General features: G+C 49.7%; 1 protein-coding gene across 2 annotated transcripts in view; it reads right to left on the bottom strand.

Annotated features, from left to right (window-relative positions):
- The window catches only part of ATP2A3 (ATPase sarcoplasmic/endoplasmic reticulum Ca2+ transporting 3), a 36,162-nt gene that overhangs the window by 15,246 nt on the left and 5,122 nt on the right, over positions 1-15,794 (bottom strand). For both annotated transcript variants that reach the window (XM_042879696.1, XM_042879697.1), the window contains exons 2-8: positions 11,287-11,304; positions 10,919-11,001; positions 7,946-8,050; positions 7,142-7,280; positions 5,018-5,098; positions 4,509-4,594; positions 3,228-3,692 (exon numbers count right to left, since the gene is read on the bottom strand). In XM_042879696.1, the coding sequence (XP_042735630.1) occupies positions 3,228-3,692; positions 4,509-4,594; positions 5,018-5,098; positions 7,142-7,280; positions 7,946-8,050; positions 10,919-11,001; positions 11,287-11,304 (977 nt within the window). The remainder of the gene's footprint in view (positions 1-3,227; positions 3,693-4,508; positions 4,595-5,017; positions 5,099-7,141; positions 7,281-7,945; positions 8,051-10,918; positions 11,002-11,286; positions 11,305-15,794) is intronic.

Genomic DNA, 15,794 nt, shown 5'->3' with positions numbered 1-15,794 from the left:
ACCTGGCCAGGACAAGGGCATAGCAATGCTCCTGCCTGCCTAATTGTTATTTATGATCCATGCTGGAGCCAAAAAGCAATATAATTAACAAATAACATTGGTTGGATGGAATGCATGTTCCCAGCCAAGAGGCAGCAATGCTTTCCTCACTCCACAGTCCTGCTTGGTGGTTTGGAAATGTGATGCAGAGACAATTACCCTTCATTTCCCGAAGATTTAATTAATTAAAACTTTCCCACGACCCATCATTAAGGCACAGCTGCATTTAGGATGTTGGTTGCTGTCACATTTGCCCCACGACTGAGCATCAGCCCATTCTCCTGGGGACAGCATCTGCATTATTTCACCCATCTCTGTTCCCTGAGCATCCCTGAGGGAATTTGAAGGAAAGTGCATGGCAAAAAGTGGCAGAAGAGACATGGATTAGTCACTCGCTAACACGTAACAGAGCTCGATAAAGAGCCCAAAGATCACATCTCCTTGGGGCAACTGAATCAGACACTTGAAACAGAGGAAAACGTGGCTAAAATTTCCTAAATGAGAGGCTTCAGCAATGCAGCACCTGGTCTGAGACAGCACCAAAAGGGATTCCTGAAGGGGGAGCATCCTTTGTGTCTTTTCAAGAAGTCCAATGCCTTTGGCCTACAACTGAGCCAACACCTCCTGACCCCTTCAGAAAGCAGCTTTCCATACTCAGAAATGCAGGCTGGCCTCATATTTATTAAAAATCCTGCAAACATCCACCCCCACCACTGGTGTTTTTGCACGATACGAGATCTTTTGTTTTCAAACACAACTACGAAACAATCAGCACTTCCACAAAAGCAACTTTCTTACTAGAAAAAGAAAAAAAATACATAAATCATTCCATGCCCTCTATTTTTCCATGCCAATTTAAAATAGGTGGAACTCACAGCAAACAGAGGTTACGTCAGATTTCCTGCCTGCTCCTAGCTTGCACGACCAGACATCACAAGGGTATTTGCAGGCTTTTGGGGTGATGTTTCTGGCAGAAAAGGGGCACAGTGCAAGCAATAGGTGTCCATTTATATCTATTTTCTGTGATCTCTTTTTTAAAGAAAAAAGCACTCATCAAAAGGCAAGCTGTCTGGGGTAGCAGAAGGTTGTAATCAGCGTCATTCACCCATCAGCCAGCCCACGCAGCAGCGTCATTTTCCTCCAACGCCAGAGGTGGCCCCAAGTGACAGCACCCACCAAAAGCCAGCACGGCACAGCCACGATGCTGGGAAACCCTGAGCATGCCAGGCATCAAGAGATAACTGACTGGGGTTGGTTGCTCTACAGAGACACAGCTGCTGAATCACGGCACAGCAGCAGGCCCAAACTCATGCAGCATCTCTGCTCAACAACTGAGTTACAGTGCATAACAGGATGCTGTAAGATCTTTGTGATGAGTAGAATGACATAGAACAAGAGTAGAGCAGAACAAGAGTAGAATATAGAACGAGTCCCAGTTGCAAGAGACTCTACAGAGGTCACTGAGTCCAACTGTTGACAATTTTGGGGCAGACCCAAAGTTAAAACAAAGTTTAGAGCACCATCCAAATGCATAGGGCATCAGCTGCCTCACTAGGAAACCATTTCCACCATCCACCCTCTTGATAAAGAAGTTTTTCTTAATTTCTAGCCCAAACCTCCCTGGTAGTAGCAGTGTGAAGCTGTTCATGTCACAGCTGAGCAGACTGTCTAAAATGAAGCTGTGAGGGGATGGCATCAAAAGCCTCACTAAAACCTGGAAAAACCACATTGCTTCAGCCACTAAGTGGGAGATCTGATCTTAGAAAGATACAAAATGATTTAGATGTCAGAGAGCCCAAGCCACCCATAAGGTGAGCAGTGCAAACCACAGCTTTCATCTGATATACTGAGTGGGTTTGTGGCTTGACTGCTTCACCACGGTGCCGTCATCTCCAGCAGACCCAGGCCTGATGTCTGGCACATGGAGACTCGGCCAGCTCAGGCTCTGAGCACGTAGAAACACGTGGGATCTACACACCTGTGTCCTGCTGTGCACCCTGGCCACAGGAATGGGTTAAACGTTAACAACTGTTTCTGTGCTCAGATGCTGGGCTTGTCCATCATTATTTATTTTTAATATATGCTATTTATTCATACATCATTTGCTTCGGGCCGATGGGAACCTCCCCCTCATGTCAAACACGGACAGCTCTGTCAGCCCCTTGATCCAGCAGGGCCTCCTTGTAAATCATTTACGGGGCAGAAACATCAGACGTTTCCAGTCATTTGTGGCTTGTGCTGAGCAAACCAAAGCCTGTGGCCGGTTGCTGCTTCACTACCCAATTTTCAGAGAGCAGGGAGAGTGGCCAGGGCCATGTTTCCCTTTGGTGACATATTTTCCATGGTTCTCCTATAAAACTGACGCGCCAAAATCATGAAAAAAAGCTTTCCTGAGGAATAATGGGGAAACTGAGAAGCACTGGGATGGCCCAGTCTTTCCTAACAAACCACCATGAACAGCTGGTCCCAAACCTTACACTGACCCTCCAACTTTGGGCTCACAGATCCCAGTTTTCTAATTTTGTGTGATCTGGAATTTCTCACCGGTTTGGTTAAAACAGAAGGAAAATGGGCAAGAGAGCAGAAGAGGTGTTGACCACATTGGCTTCTCCAGAAGCTGTATTAATACTGAACCCATTCAGAAGAGACGCTCCACGGAGAAGGAGCCCTGAAACAAGTCCACAGATCTGCACCTCAGTGCTAGAAATTCAGAAAAGCTAATGAAAAGGTGAGATTTCTATTTATGATTGCACCAAGATAAGTCATAAAAATCCTCACATCCTGCTGGGCTAGAAGGAAGCTCAGGCCTTCCTACATTGTTGTCTTACATGCTCACCTTGAAATTCCTAATGAGCAAAATGCAATGTTTGCGTGAGGACAAAACAAGTTTGAGTATTGCAACAGATTGGTGGAGTCATCAAGCTCCATCACACCATGACAGAGCTCCAGCATCCCAGTACAGACATTCTTAACTCAGAAGGCAGTGAGGCACTGGTACAGGCTGCCAAGAGAAATTGTAGGTACCCCATCCCTGGAGGCATTCAAGGTCAAGCAGGATGGGCCCTGGGCAGCCTGATTTGGTGGTTGGCAACCAGCCCACGGAGGGGCTGGAATTAGATGGCCTGTAAGGTACCCTCCACCCTAAGCTATTCTGTGATTCCGTGCTCCCCAAAATGCCCTGTGCTCACCCGGCAGACAGACATCTGGTTGGTGGTGAGGGTGCCGGTTTTGTCGGAGCAGATGACAGAGGTGCACCCCAGCGTCTCCACCGAGGGCAGGCTTCTCACGATGGCATTCTTCTTGGCCATGCGGCGGGTGCCCAGTGCCAGGCACGTGGTGATGACAGCTGGGAGGCCCTCAGGAATGGCAGCCACTGCCAGGGCCACCGATGTCTTGAAATAGTAGATGGCACCTCGAAACCAGGAGCCACCATGCACAGGGTCACTGAAGTGGCTGATGTTGATGACCCAGACGGCGATGCACACCAGGAAGATCACTTTGGAGAGCTGCTGGCTGAACTCATCCAGCTTCTGCTGCAAGGGGGTTTTCTCAGGCTCTGTCTCCACCATCTGGTTTCGGATCTTCCCGATCTCTGTGTACACCCCTGTTGCAATGACGATTCCCACGGCCTTCCCAGCTGCAATGTTGGTGCCCTGGGAGAGATGGAAGGGGGCAGTGAGTATATGGGCATGAAACCCCCCGGTCTGAGTGAGGAAATGGGCTGTTTCTCACGAAAGGGGAATATTAGATCTTAAGATCATCTTAAGAAGAAAATGAGGCATTGGGCCTCCCGGGTTCTTCATCTGGTAAAATCTGGGTGAGACTTTGCTCATTCTATACTCATGCACAGTCCCTGACTTGGTTAGAGGAGAGTGAACTTCATCCCCGGGCCCAAATTCCTACAGCCATAAGGAGCCCTCTCAGCCCAGCTGAGATGATCTATGTTGAATGAGAGCACTCCAAGTGCTCTGATTCTTCAGGAACCCCCAAGCACTCAGGCAACCTGCTCCTCTTCCACTCTATGATGAGAGGACAGTTTTGTCTTCACAAAGGGCTGTTTTGTGTTCAGGGCTGTTTTGGACTTGACAGAAACCCACCACAAAGCAGCAGGTTGAACACTTGAAAGTGCTCTCATCCCTCTCAGGTTTGACTTCTGTCCAAGGGGCACGAGCAAAGAGGAAATTCAAACCCACAACAGACCCAGGTTCAATCACAAGCCTTTTCCTCATTAGTAACTCGCCCTATGAGATACAAAACCAACTGAGATTGCCCAGGGTCAAAGAGCAACACATGCCAAACAAAATTTCATGGAAGCAACCCTCTGTTTTTATGGATCTGAGACCCTTTTTACATAACTAGGATCAGCATGCAGCTGATACTGTTCCCTGCCCATAGACCTCCCATGTTCGGAGGTCTCATTGGTCTCTTTGCCTGTTGTCTGCAAAACCACAAGAAAGGTGGGGACTTACAGAGAAAAGCATGTTCTTCTTATCCTGGTTGACAGCACGGGGGTCAGGGATGGGGTCAGCATGTTTGATCACCGACATGGACTCCCCTGTCAAGGCAAGAGCAGGAAGATCATAGAATATCACAGAACATCCCAAGTTGGAAGGGAACCACAAGGATCATTGAGTCCGACCCCTGGCTCCACACAGGACCACACAAAACCCAAACTTTATGCCCGAGTGTGTTGTCCAGACACTACTTGAACTCCAGCAGCTCGACCAACAGTGGTCATGTGGCTGCATGGTGGGACTGGAAAACCTTCATGAGACCACGGACATTGCGTGGGAGTGCCCCACACTTGGCATTTAGCAGAGCTTTGCATGATGTACTGAAAATGATGAGCCCTACATCTCATTCCTCCACCCATTTCTCACCCCAGCAAAATGCTCAGCCCAGCGCCAGCCCCAGATTTCACTTCTGGCAGCGGACAGAGGGCGTATCTACCTTCAGCATTTGCCCCACCTGCACACACCTGTGAGGATGGACTGGTCAACCCGCAGCGTGGTGGAGCGGATTTCAATGATGCGGATGTCTGCTGGTACCTTGTCACCAACTGCAAGGAGAAGAGCAGAGCAGCTCAACCAGGGGCTGGGGAAGGGGAGTGGTGAAGCCCCAAAACGCTCAACAACATCATTCCAGGACCTTTCACAGCCAGAACAAACAGTCGTTCCTGGGTTACCCAGTCCAGCAATCATGGGTGGAAGCATCCTGGCCAACTGACAGCCACTGTTTGCCGCCCACCAGGGCGCATGTTAAAAAAAAAAAAGAAGAAAAAAACACAACAAAACCTGTTGAAAACTGCTTTCCGGCTGGGTTTCTTCCTCGCAGATTCTTGGCACATCATGGCTCTTCCTCATGCTCCCTTATCGCCCGAACACAACGGCTTTCGGAAATATTGAGATCAGCACAGCCTTCACTCGTAACAATTCACATCACATTGCGCAATGCTCCGGCTTGGCTGCGACCAAACGTCTCCTATCCCAGATTTTAAGGAGCGCTTCCTCCCGAGGCTCGTAAAATCCTCCCGAGCTCGGGGCCGGGCTGCCCTGGCACTGCTCCACTGCACAGCTGTGTAATCCAGCTGTTGCTTTTGGATGATAAATGCGGGGACCTGCGGACACCCCCAAACTTCCTCCTGCACAGGCTTTGCAGCCACCCGAGGGAGCTGGATCTGCTCTAAAGGAGTAAATTGCTCTTCCTCCCCCATGGGAAAGGCAGACAGGGTTTGCAAAACATGAGTGGAGCCTGCAGGCTCACAATCTGCTGACAGCATCTATGGAGACCCAGAGCCCTTGTGCTATGGGGGTAGCATCTGCTCAAGGGTAGATAGCATGATTACACGGCAGGACAGATATCCCACAGCAACCCGTTCAGTGTGTTATGGGACATGCAGTGCTGCAAATCCTGTACAGAAGGAAGTTTGGGGGTGTCTGCAGCTGAACAGGTGACATTTTACCTCTTCCCCTGAAAGCACGTTGCTGTCTGCAATAGAATAGCAGATTTTCTGATCCGTGCTGCCAAATATGTTGCATTTGCACACACAAAGAGAAGTTGCTCCTTTCTGCTTGCACTAGCACTGCCATCTCTGGGATGTCACCTGGATGTAGATGTACACTGCTTGTTCAAAGCCACTGCTCCTGGTGTATTCCCCACCTGCCCTCTCATGAGCCAAGAGGCAATATTTCTCCTGCCAATGTTCCCATCACACTTTCCGACTTCCTCACAGTCTGACAGGTTCCTTGCTCCTTGCTCTAATCTACCCAAACCCAACATTTTCTAATTTATTTGCTACTAATCTGCAATCTCCTCCAGAAAACAGCTCATCTCTTTCCCTTCCAGTTATGACACTGGCTGTGCCATTAAAAAGTAGTATTTACTGGGTGATGGTAAGCACTTGTTTTGGGGCAAGTTGGCAAGTGGTGCTGGACCCCATGGTGTTTTGGCATTGCAATAGCGTTTCCCTCATGGGATGGTGAACAGGAAGGAATTGTGCCTGGGAGGGCTTATGAGAGCCATCTGCAGCCAGCCCCTGCATGTCGCAGGTCTGTCTCCTGTCCCTAAAAGCTCTTGCAGATCCCAGGACCAGGACAGACCTGGGGCCGGTGCGGGAGATCCTCCATCTCAGCCTCCATGCACTATTTTAATGTGCATCTTCCAGCTGAAGTACAACTGGAAGACATAAATAACAGCATGCTGGCTCAGTGTGGGAGGGATTGCAGCTTGTTTCCACTAGCAGGGCCATGAGGAGGAAAGGAGAGGATTAGCATAGGGGCTCTGGGGGTTTACAGCACAGTTTAACACACAAACAACACAGGATAAGCAGAATGCATTGTTTCCCTATAACGGTGAGGCAGGTAGGAAATGCAGAGGCATCTGAAATGCAGCGCAAACCCAAAGAGAAGAGCCAGAGGGGGCCTGCGATGTCAAAATCCAGAACATGAGCTCAGTGAGAAACGTGGAAGGAAGCCTCTTCCTCTGGAAACCCCACCTCTCAAGGACACACTCTCACCCTACCACAACCAGGAGCCACGAGGCTGCCATCCTCATGCCAACATCCCCATCCCACTCCTCGGCTCCTTCCCATCCCATGCCCTACCTGCCACCTCCACGATGTCCCCAGGGACGATGTCGCGGGCACGAATCCGCTGCACCCCGCTGCGGTCGGCACGGATCACCTTCCCCATTTCGGGCTCATACTCCTTCAGGGCCTCGATGGCACTCTCGGCATTCCTCTCCTGCAGGTGGAGGAGCAGAGCTGAGGCAGTGGGGCTGTCCAAGTCATGGGTGCACCCAAATCCCATCCCTAGCTTTAGCACCCATTTGCTGGGGCCAGTTCTGCCTCATCCCCAGCCGCTCCTGTTTGCTCTGAGATGATCTCTGCTGCAATGAGTCACAACAGGGCCTGGAAACCTCATGGATCTTTGGAGCGTGGCCAGAAGGTAAGCAGTGCACACTGGGGATGGCGAACAAGTGCTGGGACTCATAACTACAAAAGCTGTCAAAGCGATATCGAAGAAATGAACCTGGAGGCCACCAAGAGTTAATGATTTTGAGTCGTGCCAGGGGAGGTTCAGGTTGGATATTAGGAATAATTCCTTCTCAGAATGAGTAGTGATGCATTGGAACAGGCTGCCCAGGGAGGTGGTGTAGTCATCGTCCCTGGAGGTGCGGCACTGAGGGACATGGCTAGTGTGCATCATGGGGGGGGTTGGTGGTTGGATTGGATGATCTTAGAGGTCTTTTTCAACCTTAATGATTCTATGATTTTATCTGCACAGAGCAGTACAGCCAACACTGAGCTGAACCCTTTAGAAATGAGCTTCCAAAGGCCAGAAGCCACCAGACCTTCAAGCAAAGTTCCAACCACACAGAGCAGAGACCTTCAGGGACTGTCCCTTACCTGCCACACACCCACCACGGCGTTGGCAATCAGGATCATGATGATGACAATGGGCTCCACGAAGGCTGTCGTGCTCTCCTCTCCTTCTTCGAACCAGGCCAGGATCTGGGGGCAAGAGAAGAGAAGGAGCACATTACAATTGAAAGAACAAGCTTCAACATTTCAAGACTCTGAAGAAAAGATAACCAATACAGGACCCTGCAGCTCCTTCCAACCTCGAGCCCCACTCTCCATCCCATTAAGGCCCAACACCATAAGGCAAACAAAGCTTGCACAAAAACATTGTCACTCCATTTAACTGGCTGTGGACTCGTGTTGTGTCAATACAACACCTGGCTGCTCCGCTGCAGTGAGCACCAGCACACAGAACCTTTGACACAGGGCTTTGTGTTGCTCTCCCATCAAGCAGATGACAACATCTCACCAGCCAACACATCACTGCGTGTTATTTTGGGAACGCATTTTATCTTGCAGGGGTCCAACCTCCATCCTTATCCTAGCTGTTCACTTATCCTGTGGTTGTTCAGCCACCCAACGCTCTCAGACTGGTAGGATTTACGATGCAGGTGCTAAAACCTTTATCCATAATGTTGTGTCTATATGCGATGGGATCCTGAAATAAACGTTGCACAACTTGTTGCAGCAGGAGATGGCTCATGCAGCCAACACCAGTGCTGCCCAAACTGCAGGCTCAGGTACAGCCCCTGGGATGATCAGCCCATGGGAAATGGTGGTGCTCCCGAACCAGTTAGGAGGTGCCACTCCAAAATCACCACTATGAACCTTGGGATTTTGGAAGCCTCCCTATGTCCCTAACTGCCTCATTAATCCTGGTGTTTCACTGCCAGTGTTCTCTGTTTAATAACTGAAAAATCGTCTTATATTCAGCTAAAAAAAGCTCTTGTTTTTCTGGTTCTCCTCAACATGCATGCTAAGGAGAGGGTGAGCATTCCTGCCCTTCCTCCAGCAGAGACAGCAACACGGTCTGCTTTTCCTGGGAAATTCAGAGGAAATGCCTATTTTTGAACGAAATAGAAATAAATAAATAAAAATTACTAAAATGAAATTGGTCAGCTGGTAAATAAGGCAGCTGAAAGGAGAAGACATGAGACACAGATTCACCACCCTGCTGCCAAATGCCCTGAACAGCAGCACTCAAAAAATAAGTATTTCTCCAGCTTGGTGGGAAATATATCCTAGCAGAGCAACTCCCAAGGTAAGCTGTGGGCAAAGCCAAGCCAAAGGCCATCTTTGGAGAGAGTTTCCAGGCACTGATTTCACTGCAAAGGAAATAGTGCAAACTCATCCCCAAAAACTCCAGTGGGAACCACTGCCCATTTCAGCTCAGTAAGCATGGGGTGCAATGTTCAGGCAGTGCAAATAAGGACCACATCAGCAAATAAGGACCATACCAGCATCTGGCCAGCAAGATGCTGCTGTTGCTGAGCATTTCCAAGACACCAAGGGTGAAGTGAGCTCATGCTGCTGTTACGCGGTGGCTTTGCTAAACACAGAAACGCTGAGTTCATCTGATCCCATGTTGCCTCCCTGTATTACTGAGCATGGAAAGGATCACCGGTACCAGGGGCTCAAGGAGCCTGGTGATGTGCATCCTGGCTCCTGTTTGGAGTATCTCCCTCATGTTGAAACAAGCTGCAGAAAAGGAAATGCTTGGAGATGGCAATAGCACCAGCTAGACCCTACCAGGAGCCCCTTCCAGTGCCATTCCCAACACATCAACTGTGATTAAAAGTAAAGCCAGACCCATGCATTGTGCTTGCCATACACAGAACCCTTGCCCAATACACTGGGATGCCCAATGCCTGCAGTGTGTGCCAGCAGGATGGGAAGGATGTGAACAGTAGGCGAGAGGCAGCGCCCACGCAAGCAGCCAAAACACTGCCAGGCCAGAGGAAGAACAAAAGAAAAAATACATGGAACAACAGATTGGATTTTCATGTCTAATCCAAAATGCAAATGCCTCCATGCAGCAGTGGAAGGGCTTCAGAAGGAGATGTTAGTTACTCCAAGCAGGAAAGCCATCCTTGGGGTGCCATCAGTACTTTCCAAAACTGCCAAGGAAAAGTCACAAAGGGAAGCAATTTCCCCTAAATGTTTCAGCCTTCATGCATGGAGAAGCACAAGGACACACACTGGGCAATAAATAGTATTGAAAATAAATTAGTGAGAATTAGTGTCCCCTAATTTAGTAGAGCTATAGGTGATGTAGAAAATCACAAGCTGGATGCATGGGGGAGGACAGACTATTGCCCAGAAAGAATCACAGAATCATTAAGGTCAGAAAAGACCACGAAGGTCATCTGGTCCATCCATCAACACATCACCACCGTGCCCACAAACCGAAAAGAACCACCCAGCTGTGCCTTCTGCAACAGCTTGACATGAATTTTTCAGCATGGATGACTTGAATGAAAGGAATCAAGGCTGCCAAGCTATCACTGAACTGCGGCAGGAGAATTTGGCAGTGGCAAAGCTTCAAGCCATGCAGATGACTGTAGGGTTTCTAATTTAATTCATGCTGTTGGCATTCACTTTGAACAGCAACGCTGGGGATCAGCTGATAGAACCAGTGCCCTTGGGCCTCCATCTCCGGTGTAGTCAGAGGGTGGTGGGATATGGCTTTTGGATGGATGGATCAGCATTGCTGAGAAATCCTACGGTCTCATCTCCAAGGTACGTGCAGCGTTGTCACTAAGCCCTGTGCAATCACTGCACTGCTGGTACATCTCCTTCATCCAACCCACATTCCTCCTTCCCCTTTGCTATTACTCCCCCCAGAACAAAACAACCAAGGCCCATTTCAGCAGTGCTGATGGAAATCTGATGCTCCCTTCACACACCACCTCTCTCAGGATACAGGTCTCAGGATCGCATCTCACAGATACAGGTCCACATCTCCTCCTCCCCTGAGTCCCAACGGGGCTGCGCCAGCCCTGAGCCCGCAGTACTTACAAAGGAGAGGAATGCTGCCATCAGAAGGATGCGGACCAGGAGATCCTCAAACTGCTCCAGCACCAGCTCCCAGAGGGACTTTCCTGGTAGGAAAACACAAACCCAAGCACTGTCAGTGCTCCAAGGGCTGCAGTGAGCAGGTAACTGTGGCCACCAGCACTGATGGGACTGTCCCCTGCTGCAGCAGGGCTGCTCCTGTCCACATCTCTGTATTTCTGCTCCCACTTGGTACCCCTTCTGTCAAAGGAGGGCTCTGCTGCCAGCCCCACTGGCTCTGGGATTAAAACCAGGATTAAAATAAAGGATCCCAAACATTCCCCTTCCTGCATCCCAGCCTCTCCCATCCTGTCTTGCTACACTTGACTCACCTTCTTCTGCAGGGAGCTCTGTGGGATTCCACCCGCAGCCCAACAAGCAGAAAAGAAAGGAAGACATGGGGAGAAAAAAGAATAAGATTAATCAGTGATTTGGGAGCGGAGCAGAAATCCCTTGCCTTACACCCCAGCATTCCATTGAGCATCCCAAAACTCCACCAAGTACCCCAAAGCACAGCTTCTTTTGCACACATCCCTGCATGAAGAAAGCTGGTGATCAAACTCTCAAGTCTGACATCACACAAACAGCAGTGGGTGCTCCCATGCCAGGGAAATGTCACTTCTCTGCTGCAAACGGGGACCATAAGCGTTTATTCCTGCACTCAGCTTGCCTAAAAACACCCAACCTACAAAAGGCTCAGTGCCTACAGGAGATGCTGTCTCCAAATCTGGGACTGGAAGTCCAAGCACTTCATAAGATGCACTGCCAGAGACTCACTACAGCCCCACCAGGGCCCATATTATGTTTCCTATCACTCAGCTGTGTTTTACAGCCTCCAGCTCCCTAGGAAGGAAACCCAAAGTGAATGTTGGGCTGGTCCAAGCTGGTCCATCAGGTGGATTCACAGCACCTGCACCCAACCAACCCCAGCCTCAAAGCAGTGCTTATAATACCCCAATAGCTACATGCTGTCAGTAGGGATCAGTCCTATCTCATATCAATAGGGACATCAACAGAGAGGCACTGGATCAGGCTCCCTGCAGCTGTGGGTACCCCGTCTCTGGAGGTGTTCAAGGCCGGGTGGGATGGGATCTTGGGATCCTGAGCTGATGGGGGGCACCCAGCCCATGGCAGGGGGTTGGGACTGGATGATTTGTAAGGTTTCTTTCAATCTAAAACATTCTATGATTCTATGATCAGTAGGCTCATCACTGAGGCTCAACGAGGGTACAACCTGCCTGAGTGAAACAGCTCAGCTGGTTTCCATGGTCTATTTTCATGCAGAAAAATGAGAAGAAAAAAAAACCAACACACAACACACAGACAAACACAGTAAAAAAAAAAAAACAAACCAAACAACTTTTGCTGAGCAAAACAGTGAAAGCAAGAAGCCTTTGTGCATCTTCCCTGCAAACTGGTGGCAGAAATGCTTGCTATGGGGTTTTACCAACTCAAATCCCTCCCAAATAACGATGGTCTGAAGCATGCTGCCATGAGGAGCATGCGCTGTGTGACATGCCTGTTGTTATTTTCACAGCAAAAAGAAAACTATTGCTGGAGTGACCTCAGCAGCTCAACCACTCAGCAACATATCAAGAGGAAGCTGCTCTTCTCCCTTCTGCACCCAGCTTCCTCCCCACCACCAGCTTCCTCCCCCAGCCCTGCCACCCAAACAAGGGCATAGAGAGCCCTGCTGCCTTTTTCTCATCCCTGGTATGCTGTAAGGGTGCAGGGTGAGAGACCTGGGGGCCAGGCAGCTCCCAGCTCCCATCCCAGATTGCTGCCTGCACTCCTCCCATGCATCGTTTGCATAAAGCAGCCCCAAAGCTGTTTGCAGAGTGGGGACTTTGCATGGGCTCTGCAGATGCCAACATGAAAATGGGCAACGTGAGGCCAGGAGGAAGCCAACAGCCCACTGACTGCATCACCATCACCCAGAAAAAGCTGATCTGAGCACGCTGAGAGCTGAGCACACCTCTGAAAGAGACACTCCTTCCCACCTCCCTCCATGTGACAGCTGGGCACAGACACATAGGAGCCACCCAACCTGGGGGACACCCTGCCCTGCGTTCCGGGTCAAAGCACAGCACTCAGACATGGCAGGGTGCTGCTGGAGTTGCATTATGGAACTCTTCAAAGGGCATGCTCAGATCCCCAGCCACGAGCACCTTGTGTGGTGAATGCTAAAACACCAAATCCCCAGCATTTCAGGATAAGATCTGATTTTCCTCATGGGAAGCACAACTGCTGCCAAGCAGGGAGGGATGGGGAGCTTCCCATGGGGAACCATGCAGCCCCACACAGGCAATGGGGTCACCAATCTGGCTCCAACAAACATCCTTTCAGCCATATTTCTATGTTGTAAACTCCTTTTTGCTTTTTTTTTTTTTTTTTTTCTTCCTTTTATTTATTTTTCCTTATGCAGGGAAGGGGAAATGGATGGGTAAAACAAGCAACGCATCTGATTCCCAAACCTTGCCAACAGGCAGGAAAAAGTGGTGAAAAGAGTAAGAAAAACCCTAAAATAGCCCCAGCTGGGACAGCAGCCCTGTTTGTGACACAAAGCAGAGCTGCTCTGGGATCCTTCAGGTGCAGAACACGTTGTTATTGGAAGCAGCCTCACTTCCGAGCCCCCATCCCTGGGTCCCCATCTCCACGGTGCACCTAATTGAACCTCTATGGGAGAATACTGTTGTGTCACTACTTGTGACAGAGTGACCTCAGGGTAGATTTGGGCACTGCTGAGCTGAGTTGATGGATTTACCCCCCAAAAAGTCCCGTACATTAAAAAAAAAATAATGCAGCCATGCATGCAGAACATAGGCAGGTTGGGGCTGCCCCAGTGACCAAGCCAAAGGTTGGTGTATAGAGAGGGGGCAGAAAATCTCTGGGGTTGCAAACCTACTCATGTAACTCAAACAAAACAACATAATTTTGGGGTGCAAGCAAAGTTCAGTCAGCGAGCTCATCCTCACTTTGCCTGAGCTCTGCTCGCAGCCCAACCTGCCCAGGATGCTGTCCCTGTCCCCCTTTCCTGAGCCCATGAGCCAAGCCCTGGGCATGCTCACCCTATCTGTTCTATAATCAGGAATCCTAACACTCACCCCAAAGCTCACCCTGCAGCATTGGTCCCACAGCCCAGGGGTGAGGAATAAGGACAATCCTGCTCATCTCATCCCCAAATCCCCTTCCTTTGCTCATGGGAATGGCTCATCCCCCAAACACTGCATGGCACGAGCATCCTTCAAAGGGCAGCTGCCCTATAACACAGGGGGCCCTGTGTCTTGCGTCTGGGGTAAAATGGGGCTCCTTGGCCTGGAGTGGCCCCGTCCCCTTCCCTGGTGGCCCCATAGGGTCCCTGGGCAGTGGGAGGGGGAGCGCACGGCCCTGGCTGGGAGGGAGGATGCGAGCGACTGAAAGGAGCGTTTTGTTCCCTCCTGCACCAACGCAGTGGAAAGAATTTCCCGCTCCGTCTCCCGGGTGGAAAAGCTAAAAATCTGCATTTAAATAGTAACAGCTTCAGGGGAATTAAAAATAATAATAATACAGGCATAGGAGCTTGGATAAAATAAAGCTGAAGGTGAGGACTGTTCTCACATGATTGCCCCCAAACCCCCAGGATCTCCCCCACATCTTCAGCCCCCTCCTGCAAACTCAAAGCAGGGCACTCTGCTACCCTCTCCCTCACATTACACGTTTCATTTCAATGCCCTAAAAGCATTTTTTTTTTTTTCTTTCAGATCATTTCCCAATGATGTTCCAGAGATTGCTCCTAACTGGCTTCTTTTGGCACAGAACGGCATTTTCATCCTTTTGGTCTCTGCCCTTGGCCACCATCCCCAAAACAATGCCCTGGAGCCGCCCCTGAGCCAAAAATCTCAGCAAATGTGCAGAAAACCAAAGCACCATCCAACCCATGGCAAGAGAAACTCCAACTTTGCAACGCCTCTGGGCACACTGCACCGCGCACAAGCCAGAGCGTCCAACACCCAGCAGCAGCAAATTTAATAACATTTAGGATTAAATAACATCAGGATAACAGCTTAGGAAAGCAAACACACCACACTGCAGCGCTGAGCCTTCGCTGTGGCCCACAGTGCTGGCTCAGCCCATGCAGAGCCATGCAAGGCTTTCAGTATCCCAGGAGAGGGCATTTAGTGCTGAAAATTGCACTGAACCTTCGGAGTGAACGCTGTGAGATTTGGGGAAGAGCAAGGTGGAAATGTGTTCAAAGGGTTTTCACTTCCCTAAAACCATAGAACAACTGGGTTATTAGGCTGAAAAGTAAGAAAATGAGATGGGCTGAGAAAGAGATGGGCTGAAAACGAAACCAGGGTGCGTTTTCAGCATAAGAGGCACTTGCTCCTGGGGATGAGATGATGCTCAGTGTGCACAAACCACAGAACGGCTGAGTTAGGAGGGACCTTACAGACCACCCAACTCCAACCCCTGCCATTGGCTCAGGCTGCTCAGGGCCCCATCCACGACCAGGGGCACCTCCAGAGATGGGGCAGCCCTGCAGCAAGGTGGAGAGCTGGAAGCATTGGTCGCATTTCCTCTTTCTATGATTTACTTCCTGCTAAGTATTATGTGTGCATACAAGGGACAAAAAATTTATATATATATGTTTGGTTGGGGTTTTTTTGGTATGTGTATGATATATTCAGGTGGGGTACGTATAAAACAGTTTGGTTGGAAGGGATCTACACAAGCCCACAAAGAGATCTATAAAGCTATTGCTAAATAGGTCCAGATGAGCACGCATACAGATGTGTTAAGAGGAGGTGAGAAAGGGAACAGGACAGAACGACAGTGTGTGCACCATGCACTGCTACAGGGG

This window comes from Lagopus leucura, unplaced genomic scaffold (assembly GCF_019238085.1).
Source record: "Lagopus leucura isolate 7727_CA_CO unplaced genomic scaffold, USGS_WTPT01 Super-Scaffold_100024, whole genome shotgun sequence".
Lineage (NCBI taxonomy): Eukaryota > Metazoa > Chordata > Aves > Galliformes > Phasianidae > Lagopus > Lagopus leucura.
Note: the sequence above shows the minus strand (reverse complement) of the source record. Positions and strands in the feature narration are given on the sequence as shown.